Below are 27959 nucleotides of genomic sequence, written 5' to 3'. Positions count from 1 at the left end.
AGTCTGAACCGGTTTCAACCGGTTGCGAGTTAGTTGCTTGAGAGAGGAGAGGAGGCGCAGGCACACAACCTCCATACCGCCCCGCTGGAAAATTATTAGAGTAACGAATTAATTAGTGAATCAAGGTTTACTTTGTTTCGTAAAATGTATCGGAGTAACATATTGCTGGGTTTGCCGTGATAGTAGTTTTGGAATCCACATCAGTGGTTCTTACCAGCCAGACATCACTCACTACTGGAGCTGGAGATAGTCAACGCTGCAGAAATAGGAAATCTTTTCTAATCAACAGTGATACTGAAGTGCTCACTATATCTTATAGTTTCTTTGGCAAACGCCACTCTTTTCAGTCAGAGCCTTGGACTTTAGGTAGGTAACTGGGGTGAAGTGCAAACCTGCCATGCTGTGATTAACGTTTCTTGGCTTTACCTGTACATGGGGAACAAATGCATTGTGGTGTGGATATTAAGTTATGTTAGCTTGTAGTCTACGTTGCCTGTCATAGTGCTCCTGAAAAGAAGCTAAATCAGAATGCAGTAGCATCAGTAGGATAACCACATAGCCATCGACTGCCCGCTAGCTAGCATTTACCACTTTATAAGGATTAGCTAACGCTGAGTGTCGTAGAAAGTGATGTAACTTAATCTAACTAAATGCATAACTAACCTGGGGCTGCGTTTTGTAAGGTTACATGTGTCACTGCAGATGAATAAGTAACCTAACGCTGTATGATTAAATCCGTGCCTCTCCCACCACAGCAGCATCACTCGTGTGCGTGATGGGAGCGGATGTCAAGTTGGTGTTGCTAGGTGCCTAGCGGCTGCCAATGTTAACTTTGTCTGTGGGTAGTAAAAAGCGTCTAATAATGCTGTGTTAATTATTGGGAGAAAGCGTTGCCAGTCTTTCTGGAGAGTATCCGCAACACAAACGATCAACTTCCTTAAACAGTGCTGTTAAATGATACAGTGAGTGAAATTATGAGCGCTCACCCGTCCCTGGTATCCTTGGTGGGAGTGGTTGTAGTCAGTAGTCAGGGACCACATGTGAACTGTTTGTGCGACACACTGCTAATAGACAGCGAGAAATGTGGCTAATGCTAGCTAATGCTAGCATTCTGTGTGAAGTACGCCAGTGCCGCATAAACGCTGTTTACATCAGCCTCATTACAGGTAATGCTAGTAACTGTCAACATAGCGGTGAGCTGCATACATGGGCCCGGCTGCTGATGACGGTGCCCGCTGTGTGGCGGCTGAGCCCGTCACCTCCAGATGTAAACACCGTGACGTCGCCCTGTTTATGTGGCACGTGGCTGGCTTGACCTGCTTGATGTGGTCGAGGAGAGGAGATCTTTATTAGTGGAGCAGAGCAGGAATATGAACGGCTTCTTTCCAAGGTTGAGTCTGTTAAGTTGTTTGTTTAACCCGATGGGAAATTTCATTGACTTTGAGTTTTATGAATGGTGTACTCCACAGGTTAATATTAACCTACTTATGGCAAGATAGTGAGGTGTCAGTCCGGCAGAACCCTGCTATCAAAGACAAGTTAAAGTTACCTGAGGCTTTGAGACATTTTTTACAGTAACAGTCTCGTGTTAAAGGCCACTCTGTGAGATTATTAACTTAATTTGTGTTTGCTCCCTGTGTCCGTACCTGCAGGTTCTGACTCCTGGGGTTGACCAGGGAACTGTGTCCAAAGTTTGCAGCCAAATTGCAGTTCTCTAAAATCAGTCCAACAAACGAGCAGAGAAAACGTTGCTTTTTTATGTAGTTTCTGAGAAGTGACGGGCACGTGACACTGTGAGCTTAACTTCTTAAAATGATGGCTCACTAGTGGGTCTAGGGGGTGTTTGTTACATGGTCAGCTGTTTGGAATTGTTTCTAAACACACAGTTCACATGACTTTGCCTGTTGAATGTGTTCTGTGCACTCCTGACCCCTCCCTATGCTGTCCTTGTTGCAGAGCTCTATGCCAGCAGTTATGACAATGTTAGCAGACCATGCAGCACAGCAGCTGCTGGACTTCAACCAGAAACTGGATATCAACCTGCTGGATAATGTGGTGAACTGTCTATATCATGGGGTGGGACCACAGGTATGTTTTGAAGCATAAACAAATGATTTATAAGCCACCTGACACAAATTGTGTGTGTGTGTGTGTGTGTGTGTGTGTGTGTGTGTGTGTGTGTGTGCGTGTGCGTGTGTGTGTGCGCGTGTGCGTGCATCTGTGTGTGCGTGGAACTAAAGGAAAGTGTTTCATTTTGACCAACATTTTTGACAAGCTGTGTTTTTTAATGCCATAAGTTCTCTTAAACCTATACCTCACCAACACATTGAATGCAAATTCTTCATTTCCTACTCTACCTGTGAAATAAGTCTGTTCAGTCAGGACTGACAAATTCACATGATGGTTATAGGAACAGACATGTCTACAAATTACAATTTCCATGTTACCCATGATGCACGATTCCCATGCATGATTGCAAGTCTCTTCATGGCAACTCAGGGTCGAATGTAAAGTGTCATTCATATTTGTATTACAGCAAAGAATGGCACAAGAAGTGTTGACACACCTAAAAGAGCACCCAGATGCCTGGACGAGAGTGGACACCATCCTTGAGTTCTCCCAGAACATGAACACTAAAGTAAGCTAACGCCAGTCCAGAAAACACAGGTGGAAAGACATTTACTGGTGCTTTGAGGAAGAAGTCTTTGAAAAACAATGGAGGGGGAAAAAAAACAAAGAACAAAAAAAAAACAATGACACAAAGTCACAGTGGTTTGTTTATGGCATGCTTTTCATATAGAATATACTACATGCTGGATCTTTTTTATTGAAACCATTTTATGCACAATAACTGCATAATGTGGGTGCACATGGCCCCAACAGAAGTCTGCTACACAGTCCTGGCACCATTTACTCCATGCCCTAACGCTTGAGCTATGCAGGACCTCTGCCCTTCTGATAAAACAAATTCAGTTGGATCTGTACCTACCAGACAAACAATGGACTTTGCCTGTCAACTCCTGGTTTTAATATAATCTAAATACCTAATAAGCCCTTTAAGATTCTGCCCTATTGGTTCTGGATGTGAATGAGCTCTCGCCATTTGACTCATCTTTCCCAGCCATACTAATATAATTAAGTCAATGTTGGTACTAGTTTAGTGTGTTAACATGTAGTCAGAATATTGGTCTTCAGTTTAATCCCTTGACTAGACAAACTCTTTTAAGTCAAATTTTTAAGTAGTTGAATCAAAATTGAACACAAGTACATTTCTGAGCCATAAATTGGATAAAACAGAATAATCCAGTTGTTCAAAATTGTTGCTTCTGCTTCACTTGTCATTATTCAACAAATGGCCTCATGAAAGTGTAACGTTTAAACACAGTCCTGTGCCACTTGTGTACCCTTCCGCACATAAATACGATGAGACTCAAATGCAGCAGCAGTCCAACCTGTTTGTTTGTCTTGTATCTATAAAATGAGCTGGAGCTTACAAACAGTGACATCAAATAGAAACATAAATTGGTTACCCCAGCCCTCTTACTAGTGAGATATATGGGCATGGTCGCATGGCCAGGTGTCAGTTCCATGTGCAGGCTAGGACTGTAACTCTTCGTTGATTATGATTTGGTGCATCAGTTTTGCAAGAGACAGAGAGCTAAAGTTTAGAAAACGACCTCAGTCACAGTACACAGAGTGAAGTCACACTTCCAGAAGCATGTTTGTAACACCCTCTACCCTACAGCTTCCTGTCATATAAAATCACTTCTGCTATGTACCCAGATATATGAACTTTTGGCACAAGTCTGATTACTAAAACCACTCACACAGCTGTAAACACTTTCCAGTATCATCAGTTAATCTTGATTTTATCAGGTGAATAACAGAAATAAATTGCACATTGATAAATCATTAACATCCGTTGCTCATTTCTTCTGTTATGTGAAGTTCTCAGATTAGGTCCAGCCCCTTACGGCATGCCCACTGATAACTGTACATTGTGCCCCTCCTGTGTTGTGATACAGCCAATAAAACAAACTGACTGTGAATAGTGAACCTAGTGATTCAGTCTTCAGAAGCACTCAGATTCACAATTGTATCAAACAAAATGGACTATGATATTTAAAGTAATTAGGCCTAATCCATTGTCCATGGAAAATGAATGTGCACGACTTCCTCAAAGTAATGGTGACATTTGTCTTTTTCTGTTTTGCTTGCCTGTGAGATTGCTTTTAACACTGACGTTCATTACTAATGTCTGAGTTGATGTATCAACCGTATTTTTTTCTAGTCTTTAAATTTGTTATTTGCCAAAAAAAGGGGCATTAGAGGAAAAGAGGAAACAAAAGGTAAACACCTCTTGAATTCTGCATTTACCTTGTTTCATTACTTTAAAAAGTGCATAATTACAAAGCACTTTGAATATTTGGCTTTTTTCTTAGTAACTACAGTAATTATGATATTTGAAAAAAAAAAAAAATGTAATGAATTCAAGCTGTGACTATTTGATATTAATCACAATGTTCCATTATGTTTATGGCTTGTAATAGGAAGAAAAGGGGTGTGTCATCCTGTGCATCATGACACAGCTAGGCTTTGACGGCAGGCCTCCACAAGGTCTACCCTTTTTAAATTCCCTTTGACTGAATTCTGTTCATCCGTTTCTATTGCATCTGTTTCATTGGACAGAGGGAGGGTGTAGGCTGCAGTCAGTAGGATCCAGTGTAGAGAGAGAATCTGTTTGGTGACTTAATTTCACCTGTAGGGATCATGGCTCTGTTCCCGCCCCACCCTCCTCTCCTTTTACAGCGCATCCTCTTCCTCTGCTCCCCCCGTTTCCCTCAGTTCTTCAGCCAAGACTGTTTTAATGATGTGCTTTTGCCAGCTAAAAAGTTGCAAAGCATTTGGCAGTTTTCCTGCTGATAATTTCTCTTGTCTTACCAATTGTGATGGTTTGTGCAAAGTGTGTGGCGGTTAAAGGTGAAACTAAACATGCACTCCAACAGCACTCCAAGTGACACCTGTCAGTGGTGTACAGTCACTGGTGTGCCTGTAAGGAGATTTCACCTTTAATCTTCCAGCATCCATTGTCTGTAGCACATTGTTAATCCTGCTTGAATAACATCCTAACTACATGTCATCCATTATTTTTTAGCATCATTGTTCTCTTGAATTGATGATCCCTACAGTTGAAACAGTCAGTTGAAGTAACACTAGATCAAAAACTAACTTAATTAAATTAAATTAAAAACTTTAATTTTTAATTGTTTTTCTTCATGCTTCACTATTAAGAAATCAGAAATTAATACAGGGCATAACCTGTGGTTGGTCTTGCTGTTCCTTATGACACACCAGTTAAAGGGATCTGATTTAGACTTACCTTAGACTAATGTGTATATTCATGTTAGGAAAATCTCTCACGTTGTTTAGGGTTGGGTATCAATGAGATTTCCCTGGTTTGGATTCTGATTATCGAAAACCACTTTCACTTTCAGCTGATTTTAGGTTGCCATGAAAAGTCACTTGTCAGAAAAAATGAGGTATTTTGGGATTCTGTCTTTTAGGAAGAAAAAAACAAGATAAATATCTATAGAATGAAAATATCCCAATTTTATACCTGACTGTGTTTAACTTGGACACTATAGCATTAGATTCTTGGGCATTGTAACTGAGGGTGATAGAAGTGCTGCATTTTTGGTGAGTGACCAGACTGACATCAGTCCTGTGTTGCTTCAGGTAAAGGTGAAAAACAATCCAGGACTTCCAGTTTGAGCGATAGATTCATGAATTTGAAAGTTGCACAGTGCTTTATAGTATTTTGAGTGAGGAGTTTATTGTTCTGGAAATTCATCACATCAATTTTCAGTTGTATTTTTCGCAGTCATTGCAGTAAAAGTTGACCCAGGGTCAACATTTTTGTGGGGCGACTGCACTGACTCCTCAGTTTCATCAATAAAATGGTTCAATTCAAATGAATGCATGGGGTGCATCTTTTCATCCATCCAAGTTTTTCATGTAAAGTTGGTCTGAATGTGTTCTTATAGCCGTGCTGAAATGCTTTGCCACAGTACACGGACATTCTTGTTTGCATGAACTTATTTTTGAGCTCAAGCTCCAGTCTGTCTGCTGTAAGCACTACACCTGTGTCTGAGCAACTGATGAGGTAGATGGAAGTACAGAAGCTGTATACTTGCCTACAGGAGTTGTTAAGCAAAATCAGAGAGCACGTTTCATAACGAATGTCCAGTTCTTATATACCAAGACCAGTCCTAATTCAAAACCAGTTATTGATGCCCAACCCTACATAGGTTCTGTAGTCTCTGTAAAAGAACAGTTAACTTAGACCTTGTATTGTCTTCAGGGCCTATTACACCCAACCCTGGAGCAATCAGAGCCAAAGCTGCTTAATGAATTGTTGTATTTTTCTGCTGTGTTTTTCTGTCTGGTGTGATGCTGGGAGAAACAGCAGGACTTCTGCAGTGTTCCAGCTTAATGCTGCTTGCATAGATATAAAAAACCAACTTCAAGTGAATGTTCTGCACACCACAAAATCTGCATGAAAGATGTGGTTCAGGCCAATCCAATTTTTTAGAAATGCAAGTTATTACAGGCTGGTCCACTTCATACTGTTTTTGGTTTGTATAAAAATGACACAGTGTTTGTTATTGACTGTTATCCTAAAGCTTTATGCTAATGCTCCTCCCTCCTTGCGTGTTACAGTACTATGCTCTTCAGATTCTGGAAACGGTTATCAAAACAAGATGGAAGATTCTCCCCAGGAATCAATGTGAAGGTAAAACTCTTAATTTGTGGTATAATTCACAAAATACTTGCATTCTGTCAGTGTTAGTGCCTTTTTAAGTGTCGTGACGTGCTGTTGCCAAGTTGAAGAGTATTCCCCCGTTAAGCATGCTGGTTTGTTTTCTGCTCGACTGGCTTGCACTGGCCGCTGCAAAATGGTTGGGTTCTGCACTGTAGCAGTTGTTTTAGAGAGAGGGCCATATTTAAAGAAGTAGGGAAACTAAAGTTAGAGTTATTAGTCCACTTGCTTACATAGCTTTAAGATATCAAAGCCCCCATTTGTTGTTGTGTTTTTATGTGACAGTGTCTTTCAGATTAATCTGATGGCTTATGTTTTTGTCTGTAGAAAAATAAGACATTCCCAGTGTTCCTTTAAGCCCATTAAGCCCCCATACGGCAAAGAGGGACGGGTTACTGGCAGCATTATTGTCTGCTGCAGTGTCTTCTTTGACATTATCTTCAAGAGTCAGAAATGTTCACGTTCCTCACAGGGGCTTTAATGAAATGTCTTTGGAAAAATTCCAAATATTCATTAATCTTTGTTATGAACATTATGTGACGTCGTTTACAATAAAAATTCTACTTTTTTTAGACCTAGAATAATGTGTTGAAGCATCAAGACTACAGGCCGTTGCAGGTTTTAAATATTCAGACTTTAATTGTTGCCCAATTGCCAATTCTACTGCAGCTCATCTCAACATTTCCCTGTTTTCTTAGTTTTTAAAACTAAATTTATTGTCCTTTGTTAGCACCTACTGCTCAAGTCATTTTTTAATCATAGATTTTTTTTTTAAACAATGGGATACAAAATTGTCTCGGAAGATTTTGGTTTGAGCAAAAAGGAATGATTATGAAATCATGTGCAAATCAGTTGATTCTGCCTCCCTCCATTCTTTTATAATTTTGCTCAAAATTCATTTTTCCATTGACCTAAGACTTCCCTACTTCTGACCGTAGATGCCTGAATTTTGTTCAAGTGGCAAACCCAGTGCAGGGCGACCGGCAAGTATGTCTTTTCCCCCCTTGTGCCAGAGTATTTCTTGTTTTCGGCTCCGCTCACTACACCCCAGCACATCATTTTCAGACTTGAGTTCAGCTACAGTCTAGAAACAAATGCGAGGGAGCTGAAAACACAGTTTTTTAAAGATGCTCTGCTCACACTGACAATCTTGACTGTCTGTGAAAACACCTGGTGACATGTAGCTGCCACTGAACTGACCAAAACCTTTGCCCAGTAGAAGTTCAGTGGCAGTTGCAGCCCACATCCATGTATTTACAAACTGGCTTTGCAAGAGTAAGCAAATGGAGGACCACACCTTCAGCTAGTGATGAGCCTGCAGACAGTGTTAGGGTTACAGAGAAACATGCTCCAGGCAGCTCGACATGTCAGGATATGTTGAGATTTACACATGTTATTGTTGCATACTAACGGTGCTCCTCTGATATCTTTGTGTATTTGCCAGGTATAAAAAAGTATGTTGTTGGTCTCATTATCAAGACTTCATCAGATGCAACAAATGTGGAGGTGAGTAAACTGTGAATTTAAGTTACATTTTAGGTGCAATTTTGTGGCCGCATTAGTGTAGGATGTGTACTTAATACCACTGAAGTTGACAAAACCGTGGCAACAACTGAGTGTCATGTAGCTAAAATAATCCTGATGAAATGTTGGGGTTAATATTTAAGTTATTTTCTAAAAATGGACTGAAAATCTAAGTCTTAAATGTTTTAATGTCAATAAAATGAATTGGACCAACTTTCTAGTGTCAAGGGTCACACTTAACTGCATTTATATATTGTCTAAAGTTTTACTCACCACAATGTGGCATTTGTCACTGAAGAACAGATGTACTAATGAGAATGATTCTTATTTTGCTTTTGTATCCATGTTACATCATGTAAACAGTCAGTTCTCTAGGCCTGTGTCAGAATAGCAGTTAGTAATGCTGGTAACCACAGTGCTGTGTAATTCAGACCAAAGATGGTGACTTCAGCAGTTTTCTCAGCCAACTCCATCACTCCAACAACCAGAGGCTGCAATTGTTAAAGAAAGATACTGTGACTGGGTTTAAAATGTAAGCTGTAATCACTTCTTTGAGATAGCTGTCGCTGACTTATCAGCAGCCCACCTGAAAACATGCGTCACTCACAGAGGAGAGACAGCAAGTAAACAAACACGATCCGGTGTGATTCAGCACTGAAATAAAAGAAATTGAAAGTCTGATCTGTTAGTGATCACAGCAGCTGTCACACTGTGTGTGTGTGTGTTTGTGTGTCTGTGTGTCTGTGTGTGTGCCCAGCGTAACTGAAGTTACAAGTTATAACTGAGCTATATTTTCCCTTTAGTACCTAATATTACCTGAAAACAAACACAACAACTAACAGCATTTGTTGAAATTCATGACAATGAAAAAAACAAAACCAAAATAAAACTTCTAAATTTCTAGGAATGAAACAAAACTTTAAATGTATCTTGAAAGCTAAACTATGAGTGAAATCAGAAATGAGCAAGACAGTGGCCACTGTTTACTGTTAAATGTCATTAGGGAAACATATATACCACCACCTGGCTGTTAGTGTTTAACTTCATGCTGAGAAAAAGCAGCTCTGCCGACATGTAACTACACATTAAATCTAACTGCACAGACCTTTCATGTTTTTTTACTGTAGGTTATTGAGACAACCAAGCTGACCAGGTTGTCTTTGCACAGCAACCGGATTCAGGTGCAAAGGCTCAATAAATGGTCTGTTACTCAAGAATCCCAGCTATTCAGAAATAAGAACATCATCCAACTTGAAAAACCATAATTTGCTGCAGTTAGATAGAAAGTATTAAATTAACTTAATCACTGACTTTACTGAAGACTATAATTTTAGGATAAATTGGATTTATGAAGTTTATTTTCAAATTTAATTAACCAGTCCTGAATCATCTCTTGCAAACACACATCTTAATAACATAGGGTAACATTATGGAATATTACATATAACAACATTATGTTGATGTCTTTTTTTAGCATATCACCCTAAATGTCAGATTGTTTTTTGGTTTTTTTTTAATCCTTCATTTCATATTTGTTATTACATATCAGTGTATGGCTAGTTTTTATATTATTATTATTATTATTATTATTATTATTATTATTATTATTATTAATGATAATAATAATAATAAAGAAAATAACAGAAGACGTGTGTTCTCAAACTCAGAGGGCATCGCTAATATTCATTTATCCCCTCCTTATGTTTACTGTAGAAAGAAAAGGTGTACATCGGGAAGCTGAACATGATCCTTGTTCAGGTAAGTCTTCAATTCTAATGACAAGTCAGGACTCCTCTGAACAGTTTAACTGTTTTCAAAACTAAAACTGTACATCAGCTGTTTTTGTAGCTCAGCCCCCTGTTGCTATTGGAAACTGTAAACTCAGACGGCTGAGGCTTGAGAATAGCAAACTTTAAGTAATGTTATTAGACAGAGGACCTCATGTTTATCACTACAGTTTCAGGCACAAGTTTTCAGCCTTTCAAAATTATTGTTTTTGCTTTTTGAAGAGCTGCTTCAAATCAGTCTGCAAGTTTTGTATTTTTTAAATTGAAGAGTATACATAAGAGTTTATATGATGCTTGACCTTTGTTGTGCTCTGTTCAACCGCTGACATTTTCCTAACCCCACAGTGTTGCATGTGAGTGAGTAGTGCAGAGGCACAGAGAAGTGGCAGCAAACGGTTTCAGTGAAGTTATCCACACTGACAGGCAGAGTTCACTGGAGCAGGGAACTCAGTTCAGGACAGATAGTCACATCCCACTCAATGGCCAGGACGACTGACAGCCACTAACACTGAAAGACTTTTGATAGGGAGTACAGTAGAAAAGAATACCATCTACAGAACAAGGTGTAGTAAGCAAAATAGTGGTTGTAGAGTGGTGATTTTGCCTTTTGTCAGACGGTTTCAGCTCTTTATCTGTTTGCTTCTCTCCTCTCTGTGCTCATATGTACAGTATTTTAATACAGCTGAATTCACAATGAAGCTGTCCTCATTTACATGTTTTTCTGTTTATGTCGTCAGACAACAGACAAATATGAAATGGTGAATAAATTGTGGCCCATTAAGACTACATGTTCCATTCCAAGCCATTTCCAAGCTGCTGCTCTGCTTTTACATTTCTGATTTTATAACCACGACATTGTTCGCCAAATAACCAAACGCATAATTTAAAGACAAACACTGCTCTACCCTGCAGAGAGAGGTGTACCTCTCACTCACAGAGCATTACTGGTGACTCTCTTCATGGACAATAGCTAAGATTTGTCACTAGATTCATAAATTTTTTTGAATGAAAGTCAAAATCTAGCAACAAAGTCTAGTGCCAATTCACTTTGAAAGCGTAACAGCCATCGAGAAAACTCCCAACACTTGGCTAGCTGACCAGTGGTGTAACTTCACGGCTCAAGTCACATGGCATTGAGCTGACCAATGGTGTAACTCGATCACTCAATTCTGTCACTCACTCAGTCAGTCACAGACATTAATGTTTGTAAGGTGGTTCAGCCAAAGATGAGCTGCCAGAAGGAGGAGATCAAATGAACCACCTCCTTTGTAGAGAGAGAACCAAAGGAGACACCAGATCTGAACCTCGTAGAATTAAAACACATGTTTATGTGTGTGTGTCAGTGAAGCCTTAAGCACCTGAGGCCCGAGTACTGTTGGTTCCCAGGTGGTGCAGCTGGAGCAGAGCATCTGCAGCACCTGGGTCAGGAAACTGCAGCCACCTTGCTCTCAAAAGGGTTTGTTCTGCAGTACTAGCAGAAATCAGCCAAATATCCAACCAGTATGCATTGTTTTAAGTCCAACATGCATCACGTTAAGTCAACACTGCGCAGAGCGTTATGGAGTCAAACACAACTAAAGATGGACCGTGCGAGATAGAGAGAGGGAAGAAGATAAAAGAAAGAGGGAGAGAGTTATTGTGATGGTATTTAGGCTGTAGAAACTCTTTTGAAACATGTACTTTTGTTAACTGCATCGTGCCCCAGAAAATGAATCCATCTGTGCAGCCGTCCACCTTTTCATCTCTGTCTTAGTGCTTTACTTTAATACAGATTACAGCCACACAAGCAGCCTGCGTTTAATACCCCCTCACTCAGGAGCTAATTGCATATTGCATGTTCTCTTTCTGTCCAGCTCTCTGCCTTTCACCATTAGTCACTGCTACACACACACGCACGGGTGCACACACACACACACACACACACACACACACACACATATACACACACATATACACACACACACAAACATCCTCTAGATTGAGTTTTATCCTTTTTTTTGTCTGTGGATCACACATTTTTACTGAGTTTACTTAGTAAATACTACTAAATAACAAATACAACTTACTTTGTGAATGTTAGTTAATGCTTAAACGAATAAAGATATTCTTGTTTTCTTAATATTTTTTTTATTTTGTGCCATTTGGAATTGAAACAGGGAATCGATTAAAACCGATACCGAAACAGTTCAAACGATACCCGACCCTACAGGTAGATGGCTACAAATTAATTATAGTAGATGAAGCCGTCTATCTCAAAATTAGGGGTTTAAATGTAAACTAATAGCACTAATTTATGACTTTATCAGCAGCGATTTAATCTTAATGGCAGTGCTCAGTGTGGATTATGGATTAATGCTTTTCTGCAGCTACAGTGAGGAGCCCAGTGATTAACAGGATACCAGAGTTTCAGGATAACCATGTGGCTTTGGGCACCAAGCTGCAGCCTCGTTGCTCCCTTCAGCTTTTGTAGTGATAGTTTTTTACCTGAAGATGTCACTTTTAATTAGTCTATCTGGCCCCAAAACTGTCAGCATCTTAGGCTAATGATTAATGACGCATTAATTTTCCTCATGATTGAAAAGAGGATCTGCAGAAGAAGCAGTGCAGGGTGTAAGACCTCCAGTCATCACTGATTTTTAACCAGCAATGACGCACAATATAAGTACACAACCACAAATTATATAATAAACAGTGTCAATGATAATTGTAGCCTTTCTTCAGGAAAGTGCTGAATCCTGTAAACACTCAGCTGTAGAAATGATCTGCTGCTGCCCCACGACGTCTGATCACCAAATGAATCCAGACCACTTTTCTGTTGTGAGTCGATGAGATCCATCAGATCAGAACGGCCTTGAGACTAATCAATTAGACCTTAGTAACTTTGAAACACCACTGTGTGTGTGTGTGTGTGTGTGTGTGTGTGTGTGTGTGTGTGTGTGTGTGTGTGTGTGTGTGTGTGTGTGTGTGTGTGTGTGTGTGTGTGTGTGTGTCTGTTTAATGTATATTTGCAAGAGGCAGAGAGCTATTGGCTCACTGGCTTCACGAGTGTCTTGGCATTAATGTCAGTGAGAGTGAGTCACTGCTTGCGTCAGCTGAGCTAACATTGTTTTGGCCTTGAGGGAGCAGAGCTCCAGATTCCACACTCATCCTCAGGAGCCTGCGTTTAAAATGTTTGTGTCTGTGTGTGTTTGTACAAGTGCTGCTGTTGTGCTAGTAATACTACTAATGTCATACACACACTTTGTTTTTCTGTGTATTTACCACTCTGTGGTGGTAGTAAGTTTTTCTATTAAGTTTAAACAGGGGCACACACTTGACTGGAGATTGACAGAAGTTGCTATTTTTAGTCGCAGATTCTTCCCTTCAGTTTTTCATTTTCAGGTCTCAGCAGAAAATGTCCATGTTGACCCATGTAACACTGATACATGTGTGTGTGTGTGTGTTTGTGTGCGCAGATCCTGAAGCAGGAGTGGCCCAAACACTGGCCCACCTTCATCAGTGACATTGTGGGGGCAAGTCGTACCAGTGAGAGCCTGTGTCAGAACAACATGGTCATTCTGAAGCTGCTCAGTGAAGAGGTCTTTGACTTCTCCAGCGGCCAGATGACCCAGGTCAAAGCCAAGCACCTCAAAGACAGGTCAGTTTGCTGCAGCTCACTGTGTTAAAGCAATATCATGTCATTTTGTCAAGCAATTAGTATTGATGATTATCGTTTCATCGTTATGCAAATTAACCTTGCAGATCTACAGGGTGAGGAATATGAATGAACTTTATTTTCATAGTGCTTTTCATGCAAACAATGCAGCTCAAAGTGCTTTACAGTAAATACACAGGTTTAAAAACCACAGGATATCTCATTAAAGTCAGATTTCTAAATATTCAAATATTTATAAAACATCTGTCGTTGAGTCCACCTTATTCCAGCTATTTCAGAACATCACAAAATTGGATCCCATTGTGTTGGCAATTGTAAATATGAGATGTTTATATGAGATGGATAACTTAATAACCACAAAACTGCATTTGACAATCAATCAGCATTACTCTAATGTTTATTTGATTTGCAGTTTCAATGTTGCTTTAATTACCAGCTTATAAACACAGTATAAATCAGCTCTTCAGCTGCTCTGTTGGTCGCACAGCACAGGGAACAGTCTGAAGCAGGATTTCAAAGATGAATAAGCTTCATTTTGTCCTTAATCAAGGACAATTGTCTCCTGTCAAGCACGATTGACTGTTCACATTGACATTTCAATACTTGATCCTGTTGCTCCAGTTTGCCCACAGATTATTTTGCTCCAATTGAGATGTTCTCAGAGATGTTGATTGAAAGCTGTACAAGTTTTTTTGTGTGTGCACTTTGTTGTGCATGTTGAAGTTCATTGTTCTGCCTGTAAAAGACTCTTCACCTACATTTGCTGGCAGGTGTCTGCAGCCTAGAGTATAATCTGTCTTGCTGCAGCCACAGACTCCAGCACAGCTGAAACATCCTCACACCTTCAAACCACTAAATTTGACTAAAGGTTTTATACACTGTTGCCTGTAGCTCGTGTGTGTTACATACGTTTTGCAGGTATAACTGCAGTTTTCACTCCCCTGTGAAGACTTTCCTGTTTTAATAGCTTCCAACAGAAAAAATATTATTTATTACACTACTGATAAATAAAACACTGGGCTTCAGGGAAAAGATCAGAGAAGCTATTCCACATAGAAAATGTCACATAATTAATGAATGATTGTTTAGATAATCAATTGATCAAAACAAAAGTATGATGATCTGTTAGACTCAGCTCAGCAGATGACAGCGTGTGATATAAAATATAAAGATGAAGTTAATTTAAACCTTTGTGTTTAAATTTCAGGAAGCTCTTGACAGAGAGATTGTGTGTCTCTCTCAAAGGAAGATTGTGTGTTTGATGTTCTTTAACATGTCCCTTTGTCTCTCTCAGCATGTGCAATGAATTCTCCCAGATATTCCAGCTGTGCCAGTTCGTTATGGTATGCACATCCTCATCTCTTACTTTTCACCATTGTTGTGCAATATTTGATTTTCTGTCACAGTCCAGTTTTTAGTCTTCACCCATTTGTCATCCCATTGGTTGCACCTTAGGAAAATTCCCAGAATGCCCCTCTGGTCCACGCCACTCTGGAGACCCTCCTACGTTTCCTCAACTGGATTCCTCTGGGCTACATCTTTGAAACTAAACTGATCAGCACATTGGTGTATAAGGTGTGAACACCCAGACACACACAACCTCATGTAGCAATAATGTGCAAAAGGAACACACTTTTTTTTTTTTAACCAAACTCGACTTTAACTGAACATGTTTCAACTGTTTTCAGTTCTTGAATGTGCCCATGTTTCGCAACGTGACACTGAAGTGCTTGACAGAGATTGCCGGTGTCAGCGTCAGTCAGTATGAGGAGCAGTTCGTCACGCTCTTCACGCTGACCATGTGTCAACTCAAACAGGTGAGCTAAAGGATGTGTTCAGGTGAAACAACACTGACATTCCTTCTGTCTCAGACGCCCAGAAGAGTTTTAATCTGAGCCACGTCTGTTTAGATGCTGCCTCTGAACACCAACATTCGTCTGGCCTACGCCAACGGGAAAGATGATGAGCAGAACTTCATCCAGAACCTCAGTCTGTTCCTCTGCACCTTCCTGAAGGAGCACGGGCAGCTCATCGAGAAGCGGCTCAACCTCAGAGAAACGTTAATGGAAGTAAGAGAGAGCACTCTCAATCACAGGAACACAGAAAGAAATAGGGGGAATATTAAACAAATAATCAAACAAAAACATATCGTTCCCTCTTTCAGGCCCTCCATTACATGCTGCTGGTGTCAGAGGTGGAGGAGACTGAGATCTTTAAGATTTGTCTGGAGTATTGGAACCACTTGGCTGCTGAGCTCTACCGAGAGAGTCCTTTCTCCACATCCACGTCCCCTCTGCTCTCCGGCAACCAGCACTTTGACGTGCCACCACGCAGACAGCTCTATCTGCCTGTGCTCTCCAAGGTGCTGCTCACGGCTCTGCTAAAGAATTAACACATACACAGCTTTGATCGTCCCTTTTTCCACTTGATGATGTTGGCATCAGACAAATTAATGTATTGTTGTGACATCAACAACGTGGCTATAATGATTTCAGTGCTTCCAGTTTACTGACCCAGTCTTTGCTCGCAGTTATACTAGAATCAGTTGGCACTGGTCACACAACAGGTGGCTGCTGAACTGCTGCCAAAAGAGCTGCTAGTTACAATGTCACTGAAAATCAGCAGCAACTAAAGCAAAATGACAACAGACTTTTTTTTTTTGGTGATGATATTTTATTTTCCACAAGATAGTGTGAGCACAGCCCTGAAACACTGGATTCTTTATTGTCCTTTTACATTTATGCCCACACAGACTACGCTGTGATATGTTTGAAATGTGCCTCTGCACAAGTGTCAGATAAGCAAGGCAGTTCTTCGACGTGTGTATGTGCTGACATGTTTTTATCTCTGGTGACAGGTGCGTCTGCTGATGGTAAGTCGGATGGCCAAGCCGGAGGAAGTACTGGTGGTGGAGAATGACCAGGGGGAGGTGGTCAGAGAGTTCATGAAGGACACAGATTCCATCAACCTCTACAAGAACATGAGGGAAACTCTTGGTACGGCTCCGTAATGAGAACATCAAAGCTCACACCCACTGTCGTTATTCTTTTAATGTACCTTTTCTTGCTTTCAAATATGTAGTATTTTATTAATCATAACCAAAAACAGTCATATGATTTTTGTAAAGCTTCTAATTTATGCATCCACCCAGTAACTTCTTCTTTGATGTGCAGCTGCATAAATACTCACTGATCACATGAGCCCTCCAAAACACTAAGTGAATATTATTCAGCACTAGTGTGATATTCAAGTGTAGAAGGATTATCAGCACAATGTGGCTGAATGGTTAGCTCTGCCGGCTGGCTGGAACCTTTTGATGTTTTTCCTGTGTCTGTGTGGATTTTTATCCAGGTGCTCTGGTTTTTTCCCACAGTCCAAAGGCATGCAGGTTAGACTGATTGGAAACTGCTGTGATAGACTGCAAGCCTTGTGACCCAGCAGAGGATAAGCCGTTTAAACAATGGATGGATGTAGTGAAAGTTGTAGTTTTTATACTTGTGCTCTCTCTCTCTCTCTCTCTCTCTCTCTCTCTCTCTCTCTCTCTCTCTCTCTCTCTCTCTCTCTCTCTCTATTGGCTGTTTGTAATATTGACTCTGTGATTAGGGCTGAACAATTAATCAAAATATTATTGAAATTACAATATGGCCAAGTGCAATATCCAGATCACAGGATCTGCAGTTATTCGGTCAAAGGTAAAATGTGTCACAACAAATGAAGCATTGTGATGCTACAGAGACGCCCCGGCGTTCAAATCATTTTCTCCACATGTAAAGGACCCAACAAAAATCACTTCACCATCATTGTTATGTTCTTTCAGTGATTAATGAAGAAATGACCACTCAACTGAAATCATGACTCGTACAGTATCTGCCAAAATAGTCACAATATGATTTTTTTATTTTTTTTTTTTTCACATCGTTCAGTTCTTATAGTAGTGATGATGATGATGATGACTGCAGGCTGGTAAAACAGCTGTATAGCAGCAGCTGTTAGTGAAATTGGCTTTGCATGGATATATTGATCAGTGTCACTCACCACACTGTCTGCTGTCTCATGTTTCCTGCCACGTCTGTCCCTGTTCACCACCGGACACAGAGGTTCTTGAGGCTTTTTGTTTACCAGCCCTCGAACACTGACTGATGCTGTGAATGCGCTCTGTCTTCCTGCAGTGTACCTCACTCACTTGGATTACGCCGACACAGAGCGTATAATGACAGAGAAGCTTCACAACCAGGTGAACGGCACTGAATGGTCCTGGAAGAACCTCAACACGTTGTGCTGGGCCATTGGATCCATCAGCGGGGCAATGCACGAGGAGGACGAGAAGAGGTTCCTGGTCACTGTCATCAAGGTATTTAATAAAAAAAAAAAAAAAAAAAAAAAAAGCACTGAGCTTGTCCAAATATGTGTTAGGGTGGCAACGGAGTTGTAGGAGCACTGGTTCAAACCAACATGCTTATTGTTTTAAAACTTGAAATCTAAGCTCAAGATTCAAGACCCTGTTTCCTGAATACATTTGCAAACACTTAAAAAAAAAAAATCTCTTCACTTTGTCATTATGGATTTTTCAGTCTAGTCGAGTTTAGTCTGACTCAGCAGATGCAGGCTGTAGGTGTAAGCCTGCCATTGGACGCGTAGTCCAGGCAGCATTCTTCTCCCGTTCTGCTTCCCCTCAATGTTGCTGATTCCAAATCCCCTTCTCGATGGGGAAACAACAACAACCTCAGAGCAAGTGACCTCCACACTGAAAATGATATGTTTTGATGAAGATTTGGATCATGCAATGACATAATCAACATATGTGTTTGATGTTTTCTTTGCAGAGAATTAGTCTTTTACTGGCTTTGCACTAACCTCCCCACCAGCAAATATTCCTACAAAATAAGTTCACCTCCAACTATATTTTGGAGGTGTACTGTGCCACATCCTCTGCTCAGCTCCACCCAAGATGATTGTGATTGGTTTAAAGAAACTCAACATGCAAACAAGCCACCGGATTTTTTCCCAAAATAGCAGAATGATAACGGGGGCAGCCAGACTGTTCTCCTGCACTGACATAGATTGATGAGCAAAATGCTCATCTTTTCTATATAAAATGAATTCAACAACAATGAAATGTGCAGAGTGAATGGGGTCTGAATAATTTCTGAAGCCACTGTACATTAATGAATTACTGAAAACTGGGTCCAAGTTGTTTGTCTGTGAAGCTGAATAATCATGTGACTGTCTCAGGATCTGCTGGGTCTGTGTGAGCAGAAGAGAGGGAAGGACAACAAGGCCATCATAGCCTCCAACATCATGTATATTGTTGGCCAGTATCCACGTTTTCTCAGAGCCCACTGGAAGTTCCTCAAAACGGTGGTCAATAAGCTGTTTGAGTTCATGCATGGTGAGAAATTCTCTTTTTTTAAACCTCTGTGCACAAAACTTTGAATTTAGAGATTCACATGGAGCAGTTTGAAAGTGCTGAATCTTAAATTATCATATTTTAAAAACAGAGACCCATGATGGAGTTCAGGATATGGCCTGTGACACATTCATCAAGATTGCCCAGAAGTGCCGGCGCCACTTCATCCAGGTGCAGGTGGGAGAGGTGATGCCCTTCATCGACGAAATCCTCAACAACATTAACACCATCATCTGTGACCTGCAGCCACAACAGGTCAGCACCATGATACACACAGGCAGTTTCATCATCTAGAGATTCACCATCTGAGCACTCGAAAGAAATACAGTCTCACACCTGCCCGCTCTCAGGTTTCCCGGCTCACAGTTTTCTTGTTTGTGTCCAGGTGCACACGTTCTACGAGGCAGTAGGTTATATGATCGGGGCCCAGACAGATCAGGCTGTTCAGGAGCACCTCATAGAGAAATACATGCTGCTGCCTAATCAAGTGTGGGACAGCATCATCCAGCAGGCCACAAAGGTAAGACACAGCTCCACTATTACTAGAGATGCTCTGATACCAGTCTTTTTCCCCAGTACTGATTCTGATACATGAACTTGTATGTGGGCCTGTAGACTGCTAACCCTGTATGGATGTGATGGTCACTGTCATTGTTGTATGGCTCAGGTTAAACCCTTTAACAACAGGAGCAGATACATGAACGCCATAGAATCTTCCTCTTATTATCTTATTTGACTGTCAGTCATAAAAAATAAATATTGACATAAATAATACTTCCTACACTAGTTGCTCTAACAGTAGTGCCACCCCTCCCTCCAAATTAAAGCTTTACATACTGGACATGTTGCTTTCTACAGTAGTTGCCAGTGTCTGCACAGTGCAACTTCCTGTGTAAGCTACTGTTTTAGAGCAGTGAAGAAGAATTGATTTCGAGGGAAACTGTTGTTTTATCCTAGTGTGAAATATGAAGCTTATTAATAAATTAGGTGGTATCAGATCAGTGCATAGACTTCCATACTCACTGATGCCCGATACCGTATTTATAGGCAGTATCAGAGGTATCTGTAATACTAGTATCAGAACAACTCTGACGATTACCTGATATACCAGTCTATATGTCTGTGATCGACAAACAAGAGCAGTGTGTTAATCTATAATCTGCTCCTTCCCTCCACCGCCAGAACGTGGACATCTTGAAGGACCCAGAGACTGTGAAGCAGCTGGGCAGCATCCTGAAGACCAATGTGAGAGCCTGTAAGGCTGTTGGACACCCCTTCGTCATCCAGCTGGGACGGATCTACCTTGACATGCTCAACGTCTACAAGTGCCTCAGTGAGAACATCTCTGCTGCCATTCAGACAAATGGTAAGGGAGGTGTGTGTTTGTGATACATACAGCTGACTTTTAACATGTGTCCACGTTGATTTCATTGTTATTGACACCATAATGTCACATAAGGTCAGTGAGTTCACAGGAGTCACATGAGAGTTTTTACAGACATATTATTTAAGGTGTGAAAATGTAACCAGCTGGGCGTGGATGTCAGGAGATTGTGTGATGTCCTGTCACACACCAGGGCAGGGACGTTACAGCAGCTCCGCTGCAGCAGCATAAACATGGAGGTTCAGTCTATGAGGTTTATATCTTTACCATCTCTACAAACCATTTGTTGTGTTTTTTTGATAAAATATCAATGTGTTTGTCCTCAAAACGAGTCCTAACCTGACATGTTTGCTCTCCGGCATTGGACCTTGCACTCGTGGAGGACTTGTTTGTGTTGTTAAACCTGTGTACGCTTCTGTACAGTCCATAGACTGCGTTGAATCATTTTGTTTTGTCATGCAGTCCTTTGTGTAAATGCAGCATTGCCTCAGCGTGCTGCCAGGTTTGAAAATGCTTTCAGTGCCATGTGGTATCAGTCTGCGTGGAATGAGTTCATTTGGAAATGAAAGTTAAAGCTACAGTCACTAACACAAACTATCCTTCAGTGTTTCTGTTTGGTCCTGCAATTACAGTAGATTTCTGTTCTATTATAGACTTTACTCATGTGCTTGCTCTGCTGTAACTTTTTAATATTTTGTCATCCGGGTTTATGGGCTAACCAGATGAGATTTTTTTTCTTGCATGCATCTTTGGTGACTCATCTCTGAGTCTTTCTGTGCTTGGAAATGAAAGTGAAGTACAAGGTGTGTCAGTAATGATCGAATATCAAGGGTTCGTTTTAGTCTCTGCTTCAGAGCAGTGGAGAGATGGTGGAAAAAAAAAATCCTGTTCAAAAGTTTAGTTTTGATTCAGTTTGACTTTGCATCTGTTTGTAAAATAAGACAAAAGTATCACATTGAGGGAGCAGAGCAGCTTTACCCACAGAAAAACTGTTAAAACCTTGTTGTGTGATGGTGATGTTTGTTGGGATCATCTGTTGGGAATGTCCAGTCTTGGCAGTCCTCTTCACTGAACTGCAACAACAAGCTCAAAAACATTAAACCCAAACTCAGAAGGAAACTGTTCCTCAGCTCTTTACCCCTGCTCTCCTTTGAAAGTTAACTCTTAGGATTTAACAACCAAAAAGTCAGAATGAGTTACACAGGCACAAACATGGTGGTGATGAAAGTTTTAGCTTTGCTCTTTTTTTAGCATGAAAAGGGAACGTAAGACTGTAAGACATGAAGTAGGATCTTTTTGTGTGGAAAACCACAGATCTGAATCAACTCTAGTGTTGCAGTGATATGTTTTGTAGATAGAACCAGGAGACTAAGCTTTCAACAGTGTATAATGTGACTGCATGTCACGAGTGTTTGGAGGTGTGCAGTGCACCTTTAGTTTGAAATCTCTTCTCTGTGCTGTCACACACCTTCACAAACCTCAGCCAGGAGTGTTGGACAAAAGTCTGGGTCCGTTTTCCTCACGCAGTGTGTTTGATGTGTGTCTCCTCTTTGTGCACAGGTGAGATGGTGACAAAACAGCCTTTGATCCGGAGTATGAGGACAGTGAAACGAGAGACACTGAAACTGATCTCAGGCTGGGTCAGCCGATCAAACGACCCACAGATGGTGAGAAATGCGCATCACTGCAGCCTGATGTTCTGAAGCTCTCATGAGAAACAATCCATTCACAAAGAAGAAGCAAAATCATACATAAGGATGCACTGAGCAAACAGCAGTGATATATTTTTACCCTTGAATGTCCTCAGGTGAAACTGCAGACTGTGACAATCAATGAAACGGCTGACAGTAGAAAAGAAGTCAAGCTAATCCAGTCAGTATTTTTAGATCAAGCACAGACATCGCCCTGTGGCCGTTTCTGCCCTGAGCTGTGTTTTATCTGCATAACAATGAATGTTCAGTTTCAGAGTAATATTCATGGTGTCTCTATGTAATATTCATAGTTTCTCCATTTACTCCAGGACTGTTAGTTCATGCAAAAAAATGAGCTGCACCTTTTGTTATCTACCTAGATTCTTAGGTTTCACCTGCTGCTGTTTGCGTGTTGATCCTCACTCATCCTTTCTCTTGTCTTCCAGGTCGGGGAGAACTTTGTTCCACCGCTGCTTGACGCCGTCCTCATCGACTACCAGCGCAATGTCCCCGCTGCCCGAGAACCAGAGGTCCTCAGCACCATGGCAACCATTGTCAACAAGCTGGGGGGACACATCACCAGCGAGATACCCCAGATCTTTGACGCCGTCTTCGAGTGCACCCTAAACATGATCAACAAGGTCAGACATAGAGATGGACTGGACACTACTTAATGAGACAGTTCAGGTTCAGAGTGGGCTGACATTAATTATCCAGTGCTGCACACAGGACAGTTCACTGTGTGGATATTTCAGTTTTTCTAAATATGTGACACAGTGAATCTGGTTCTGTATCTGATAAACAGTAGTAGATTGACATCAATTAGCACCAGTGTAACAAACATCAGGCAGGTCTAACCACTTCCTGTGTAGCTGCAGTTTGAATCAGAAAATTTCATTTCCACATAAATGATCAGATTGTATCATGTGGCTTTGACAGCTGTCACTTCATTACAGTCTTCATAATGTGAGCAAAACAAAGTTGATATGGTCAGTACAGGAACAGGGCCTCTCAAGTTGTAATGGATTACATTTTATATTATATTTGTGTTATTTTTCAGTATTTTACATCTAGTTCACATTGTAGTTTCAAAGTAAAGGCTGGAAACCAGATTAAAAAAAATTATCACACATGGAAAACTTTTCTCACTAATCCAGGTGGACAGCAACTAACAGTCACATCCTAATGTCCTACTACAAATGAAATGTAACAAAAAAAACATTAAAAGTTTCTTATCATCAACCAAGCATTTACTGTTATCCGCCATGTTTCTGCGTATGTGACGTCAGCAACCTGTACCAAAGCTTGTCTTTCTTGTTGTTCCTACCTCACATGAAGTTTCACTTGAAAACTAATTTTTCTGATTATTCTGACATCTCTTGAATGCACCATTAAACAACTCTTTGTGTTGTGTGTCTCTACCAGAACTTTGAGGAGTATCCGGAGCACAGGACTCACTTCTTCTACCTGCTCCAAGCTGTAAACTCTCACTGTTTTCCTGCATTCCTCGCCATCCCCCCAGCCCAGTTCAAACTGGTGCTGGACTCCATCATCTGGGCCTTCAAACACACCATGAGGAACGTGGCTGACACTGGTGAGGCTGCTGGGACACACACACATATTTTACTACATGTATTAATGGTCATGATGCATAGAGCACCTAGAGCTTGGATAATAATGATGTAAACACCTGGGTGCTGGGTTTTAATCTTCAACAGCAAAAACTCAGGGTGGCCCGGGTCATTTGTTTAAAAGGTAGAAATGTGATACTGCAGGTGCAAGGTGACACTTCACCTCAGCTCTCGCTCATATTTTCGTGTCACATTGCGCCTCTGGCCTCTCAGTCACGTGAGGAATGTGGAGCTGAAGTTGTGTCCATGTTTCTGCTCCTCCAGGTCTGCAGATCCTCTACACGATGCTGCAGAACGTGGCCCAGGAGGAGGCGGCCGCTCAGAGTTTTTACCAGACGTATTTCTGTGATATCCTGCAGCACATCTTCTCTGTGGTCACGGACACATCGCACACTGCTGGTGAGTTTACAGACATGTGGGGACACCCAGGGGGCCCCGAGCTACTCAGGACACAGATACAATCACTTTAGAGAGATGACAGACGTTTCTGTTGTAAGTGGGTGTTTGTTGATGTGCGTCCCACAGGCCTGACCATGCACGCGTCCATCCTGGCCTACATGTTCAACCTGGTGGAGGAGGGGAAGATCACCACAGGGCTGAACCCTGCTAGCCCCACCAACAACCAGGTCTTCATCCAGGAGTACGTGGCCAACCTGCTCAAGACCGCCTTCCCTCATCTACAAGAGTGAGTATGCACACACACACACACACACACACACACACACACATGGTGTAGTAAAACACTCATTGTCTAACATCACTGTGGTTGTGTGTGTCTGGTTTAGTGCTCAGGTGAAGGTGTTTGTGACCGGGCTGTTCAGCTTAAACCAGGACATTCCTGCCTTCAAGGAGCACCTGAGGGACTTCCTCGTCCAGATAAAGGTGAGGTCTTTAGAGAACCACGTTCTGCTCATTCCTAAGTCTGTTTGCATCACATCAGCTACTGTAGGAACAGAAGAAACAAAGCTTGTTCTTTTTTTTTTTTTCTTGGCAGTCACTGTGTTACATATACATACATACTGCTTACTGGAGTGAATCATCCCCAAAAATTCAGCTGTTCTACTTAAATTTAATGTATTTGAATTATGTGTCCATGTCTGTTGTTCGCTAATAAGCTGAACTACACTGAACAAGGCTCTCCACACCTCTGCACAGCCTTTGTCTCCTCTCACAGAGGTTATCAGTGACTACATAGTTGGCTGCTTAGCTGTTGTTTCCAGAAATAACTACTTTTCCTACATGGCCAGGTTGCCCTTCTAAGTATATGGAGGGTTTGTGGCTGCTGTGCCAGTTTATTGTTGGAATAAAACTGTGAGTGTGAGAGTGACACAGTGAGGTGCTATGTCCCTGAAGGACATGTTGAGTTTTTCTGGTGCACTGATGGGTTCCGTTTTCAGCTGTCAGGCTCAAAGGAGGCTCGGTTTTTGTGGTAATTTAGTTTTTGAGTGTAATCTGAAAATAAAAGATCTATTGAGGTGTAATCAGGATTAGAGCTAAAACACTTCAACAAATCAACAGATTGTAAACAGTTTTGATAATCAGTTAATTGTTCAGCATTTTTGCAGAGTGAATTATTTTTTTTCTGTTTTAAATCATTTTAAAGGTCCCATATTGTCTAAAGGTAGTTGTCCATGTGTTTGTGATTATAAAGCAGGTCTAGGTTCTATATTAATACTGTGAAAGTATCAGAGCCTCAGTCCACAGAGAAATGCACACAGCCTGTATTCATTTGGTTTCTCTGAGTTTTTACCTGAAATCTTCTATATTTTTATTAAATCACTCAGAAAACAGTCAGCCAATCAGAAGAGAGGCTCAGATTCTCTCTTCTGATTGGCTCACTGACTTGTTGTTACTAGAGCTCCAGAGAGAAGCCTGAGAGAGGAGATGTAAAATTACACTGAGATGGTTTTTGGTTCTTAAAACCACAAATATGTCTTCTGATGGAGATCAACACTTCAGATAAAAACACAGAAGTTAAAATATGGGACCTCTAGAGTCAACAGATTTGTGTTTTGGACAGTTGTCACGTTGGGCTCTTAAACTAAGAGACTAATCAGTTAATTATAGAATTCATTGACAGATGACTTGATAATGAAATCAGTAGGATGAGCAGATTTAGAAAATGGTTTGGCTCCTTCGCACAGTCTCAGCCCTGCAGCTGACCATCATGTCTCCTTGTTCTCTGCTGCTCTCAGGAGTTTGCAGGTGAAGACACCTCAGACCTGTTCCTGGAGGAGAGGGAGGCGTCACTCCGTCAGGCCCAGGAGGAGAAACACAAGATCCAGATGTCAGTCCCGGGCATCCTCAACCCTCACGAGATCCCTGAGGAGATGTGTGACTGAGCGTCAGCTCAACCAAACTGTACAGTACTCCAGACAGCAAACAAACAAACAAACAAACCCTAACCACAGCAAACACAACAAAACCCAAGAGAGGCACTTGATTGTGGTGGGGGGGCCGCTCGCCCTCTGCAGAGCGGGCCGTCCCACTGGATGTTTGTTGACCAAAACAATGCCAATAATCTGAACATGATTACCGCGTCACCCTGTGGCCCTTTTTACATAATCTGCGTTTTCTATGGGGACTTTTGTGTAATATCTTTCCAGAACGTTAATCTAAACTCACATTCTGTTGGTCTCTGTCCCATCCCAAGACCTGCATGATGAGGTTGTAACAATTTGAACAAATTAACCATCTTGTTTTTTTCTGTTCCCTCCTCCTCCCCCATCCTCTTTCCCCCCAGCTCCTCCTTTTTCTCCCATATATTTGTTTATATATAAATATATTATATATACAGTCTGAGCAGGGTTTTTGTGGAAACAGCATATGTGTCAAGTCGGCATAGAGGCTTCTAGACCTGGGGCGGGACAGACGGAGGTGGTCTTTTAGAGGCGCACGCGCCGCTTATTTGGTGCCCCACGGCATTGTGGGAGAATGTGAATCTAACGGATAATGAATGAAGGCTGAGAGATGCTGCTTCATGTATCAGCATCTGTTGCTCATGAGTTCTGCTTCACCTAAAAAAAAAAGTGTTTGGCTGCTGCTGCCGGCAGGAGGCTTTTTTTGTTCTGTTTTGTTTTGTTTTTTAGTTGTTTTTTTTTTTTTAGGGAAAGCAAAACCGAATATGTGCATATCATCCCAATTGTATAGCATCTTTACTACCATGGGAACATTTTTTTCCTTTTATTCTATTGTTTCTTTTTGTTGTGGGTGTGTGCGCGTGTGTGCTGTCGCTTAGTCGACATCAGCGTTTTGTTTTCCTCTAAGAGGATTGTTGCTCATTTGTGAGCCTTCATTAATGGGATGTTTTAAGGAAGTGGCGGAGGTATTTATGGGCTCTTGGTTGGTTGCATCTTTATAACAACTCCTGTTTAACTCAGATGGCTTTCAAGATTTTGAATTGTACTAATTTAGATTGTTTACCATGCAGTAGTGCTTCAAGTCACTACCTTTAGAGCAAAATGAAAAATAAAACTGGGTTTACATTTAATTTTGTATTTTTGCATTTTTCATTTGTACCTGTTTGAGTTCTGTCCAAATAAACAAAAGGCTTTTTGTCCACAGAGCAAATGAATTGCCAACGAGTTTAATTAGGAAAAGAATGTATAAATCCAAATAAGTACCCAATCTCTAATGGCAAATTTCCCTTCTCAAGGTGTTACATTTGTTGTGAACTTTTTGAACTGATTAAAGTTGAGAATTTTATAACCCTGCCTTTGCTCAGATTTCTTTATTTCACCACAGGCACCTGTTTCTAGAGACATTTGTTTAGAGACGTAAAGGCAAGTGTGGACATAAAAATAAGTTTTAACAGAAATGGGGAAAAATAATCATGAATATTTAGACCTCTGGACAAGCTCGTGGAAACATGAAATAATGTGAGTGTTGTGTGAAATTAAGCTGAAACTGCTTCTGCAGATGAAGTGAGATCATGTGGGCAGAGGTGATTCAAGTTTGACATTGTTGTCCTGGGATTTAGAAAAATAACTTTACACTTTATATTTTCATTATTTGTCCGCATTTACTGAGAGAGAACCAGAGGAAAAGCTACTGGTAAAAT

General features: G+C 41.0%; 1 protein-coding gene across 5 annotated transcripts; it reads left to right on the top strand.

The window, feature by feature from the left end:
• On the top strand, positions 1-27612 carry xpo1b (exportin 1 (CRM1 homolog, yeast) b). Of its 5 annotated transcripts, none has more exons than XM_071481427.1 (25): positions 1-366; positions 1957-2088; positions 2537-2638; positions 6721-6793; positions 8265-8326; positions 10058-10102; positions 13587-13768; positions 15081-15129; positions 15242-15361; positions 15475-15603; positions 15697-15855; positions 15951-16148; positions 16644-16782; positions 17956-18137; positions 19019-19175; positions 19285-19448; positions 19579-19713; positions 20376-20559; positions 22138-22244; positions 22715-22909; positions 23694-23862; positions 24164-24298; positions 24425-24584; positions 24685-24781; positions 26095-27612. In XM_071481427.1, exons 2-25 carry the CDS (start codon positions 1963-1965, stop codon positions 26239-26241), a joined length of 3216 nt encoding a protein of 1071 aa, XP_071337528.1. In that variant the 5' UTR covers positions 1-366; positions 1957-1962; the 3' UTR covers positions 26242-27612. The 5 variants fall into 5 exon arrangements, with proteins under 5 accessions (XP_071337528.1, XP_071337525.1, XP_071337527.1 ...); XM_071481424.1 differs by having other exon boundaries at positions 225-366; positions 20376-20568; positions 26095-26277; XM_071481426.1 differs by lacking the exon at positions 1-366 and adding an exon at positions 1143-1166 and having other exon boundaries at positions 20376-20568; positions 26095-26277.
• The last annotated feature ends 347 nt before the right edge of the window (positions 27613-27959 follow it).

This window comes from Trachinotus anak, unplaced genomic scaffold (assembly GCF_046630095.1).
Source record: "Trachinotus anak isolate AG129_WGS33_773 ecotype Australia unplaced genomic scaffold, CSIRO_AGI_Tana_v1 ptg000007l, whole genome shotgun sequence".
Classification (NCBI taxonomy): domain Eukaryota; kingdom Metazoa; phylum Chordata; class Actinopteri; order Carangiformes; family Carangidae; genus Trachinotus; species Trachinotus anak.
The sequence above is the reverse complement of the archived record's forward strand: the minus strand, read 5'-3'. Positions and strand labels throughout refer to the sequence as shown.

Coding starts and splice junctions, on each gene's coding strand:
- xpo1b (XM_071481424.1), top strand. CDS start 1,963: ATGCCAGCAGTTATGACAATGTTAGCAGACCATGCAGCACAGCAGCTG. Junction 18,138..19,018: donor TCCTGGTCACTGTCATCAAG/GTATTTAATAAA, acceptor TGACTGTCTCAG/GATCTGCTGGGTCTGTGTGA. Junction 19,714..20,375: donor TCATCCAGCAGGCCACAAAG/GTAAGACACAGC, acceptor CTCCACCGCCAG/AACGTGGACATCTTGAAGGA.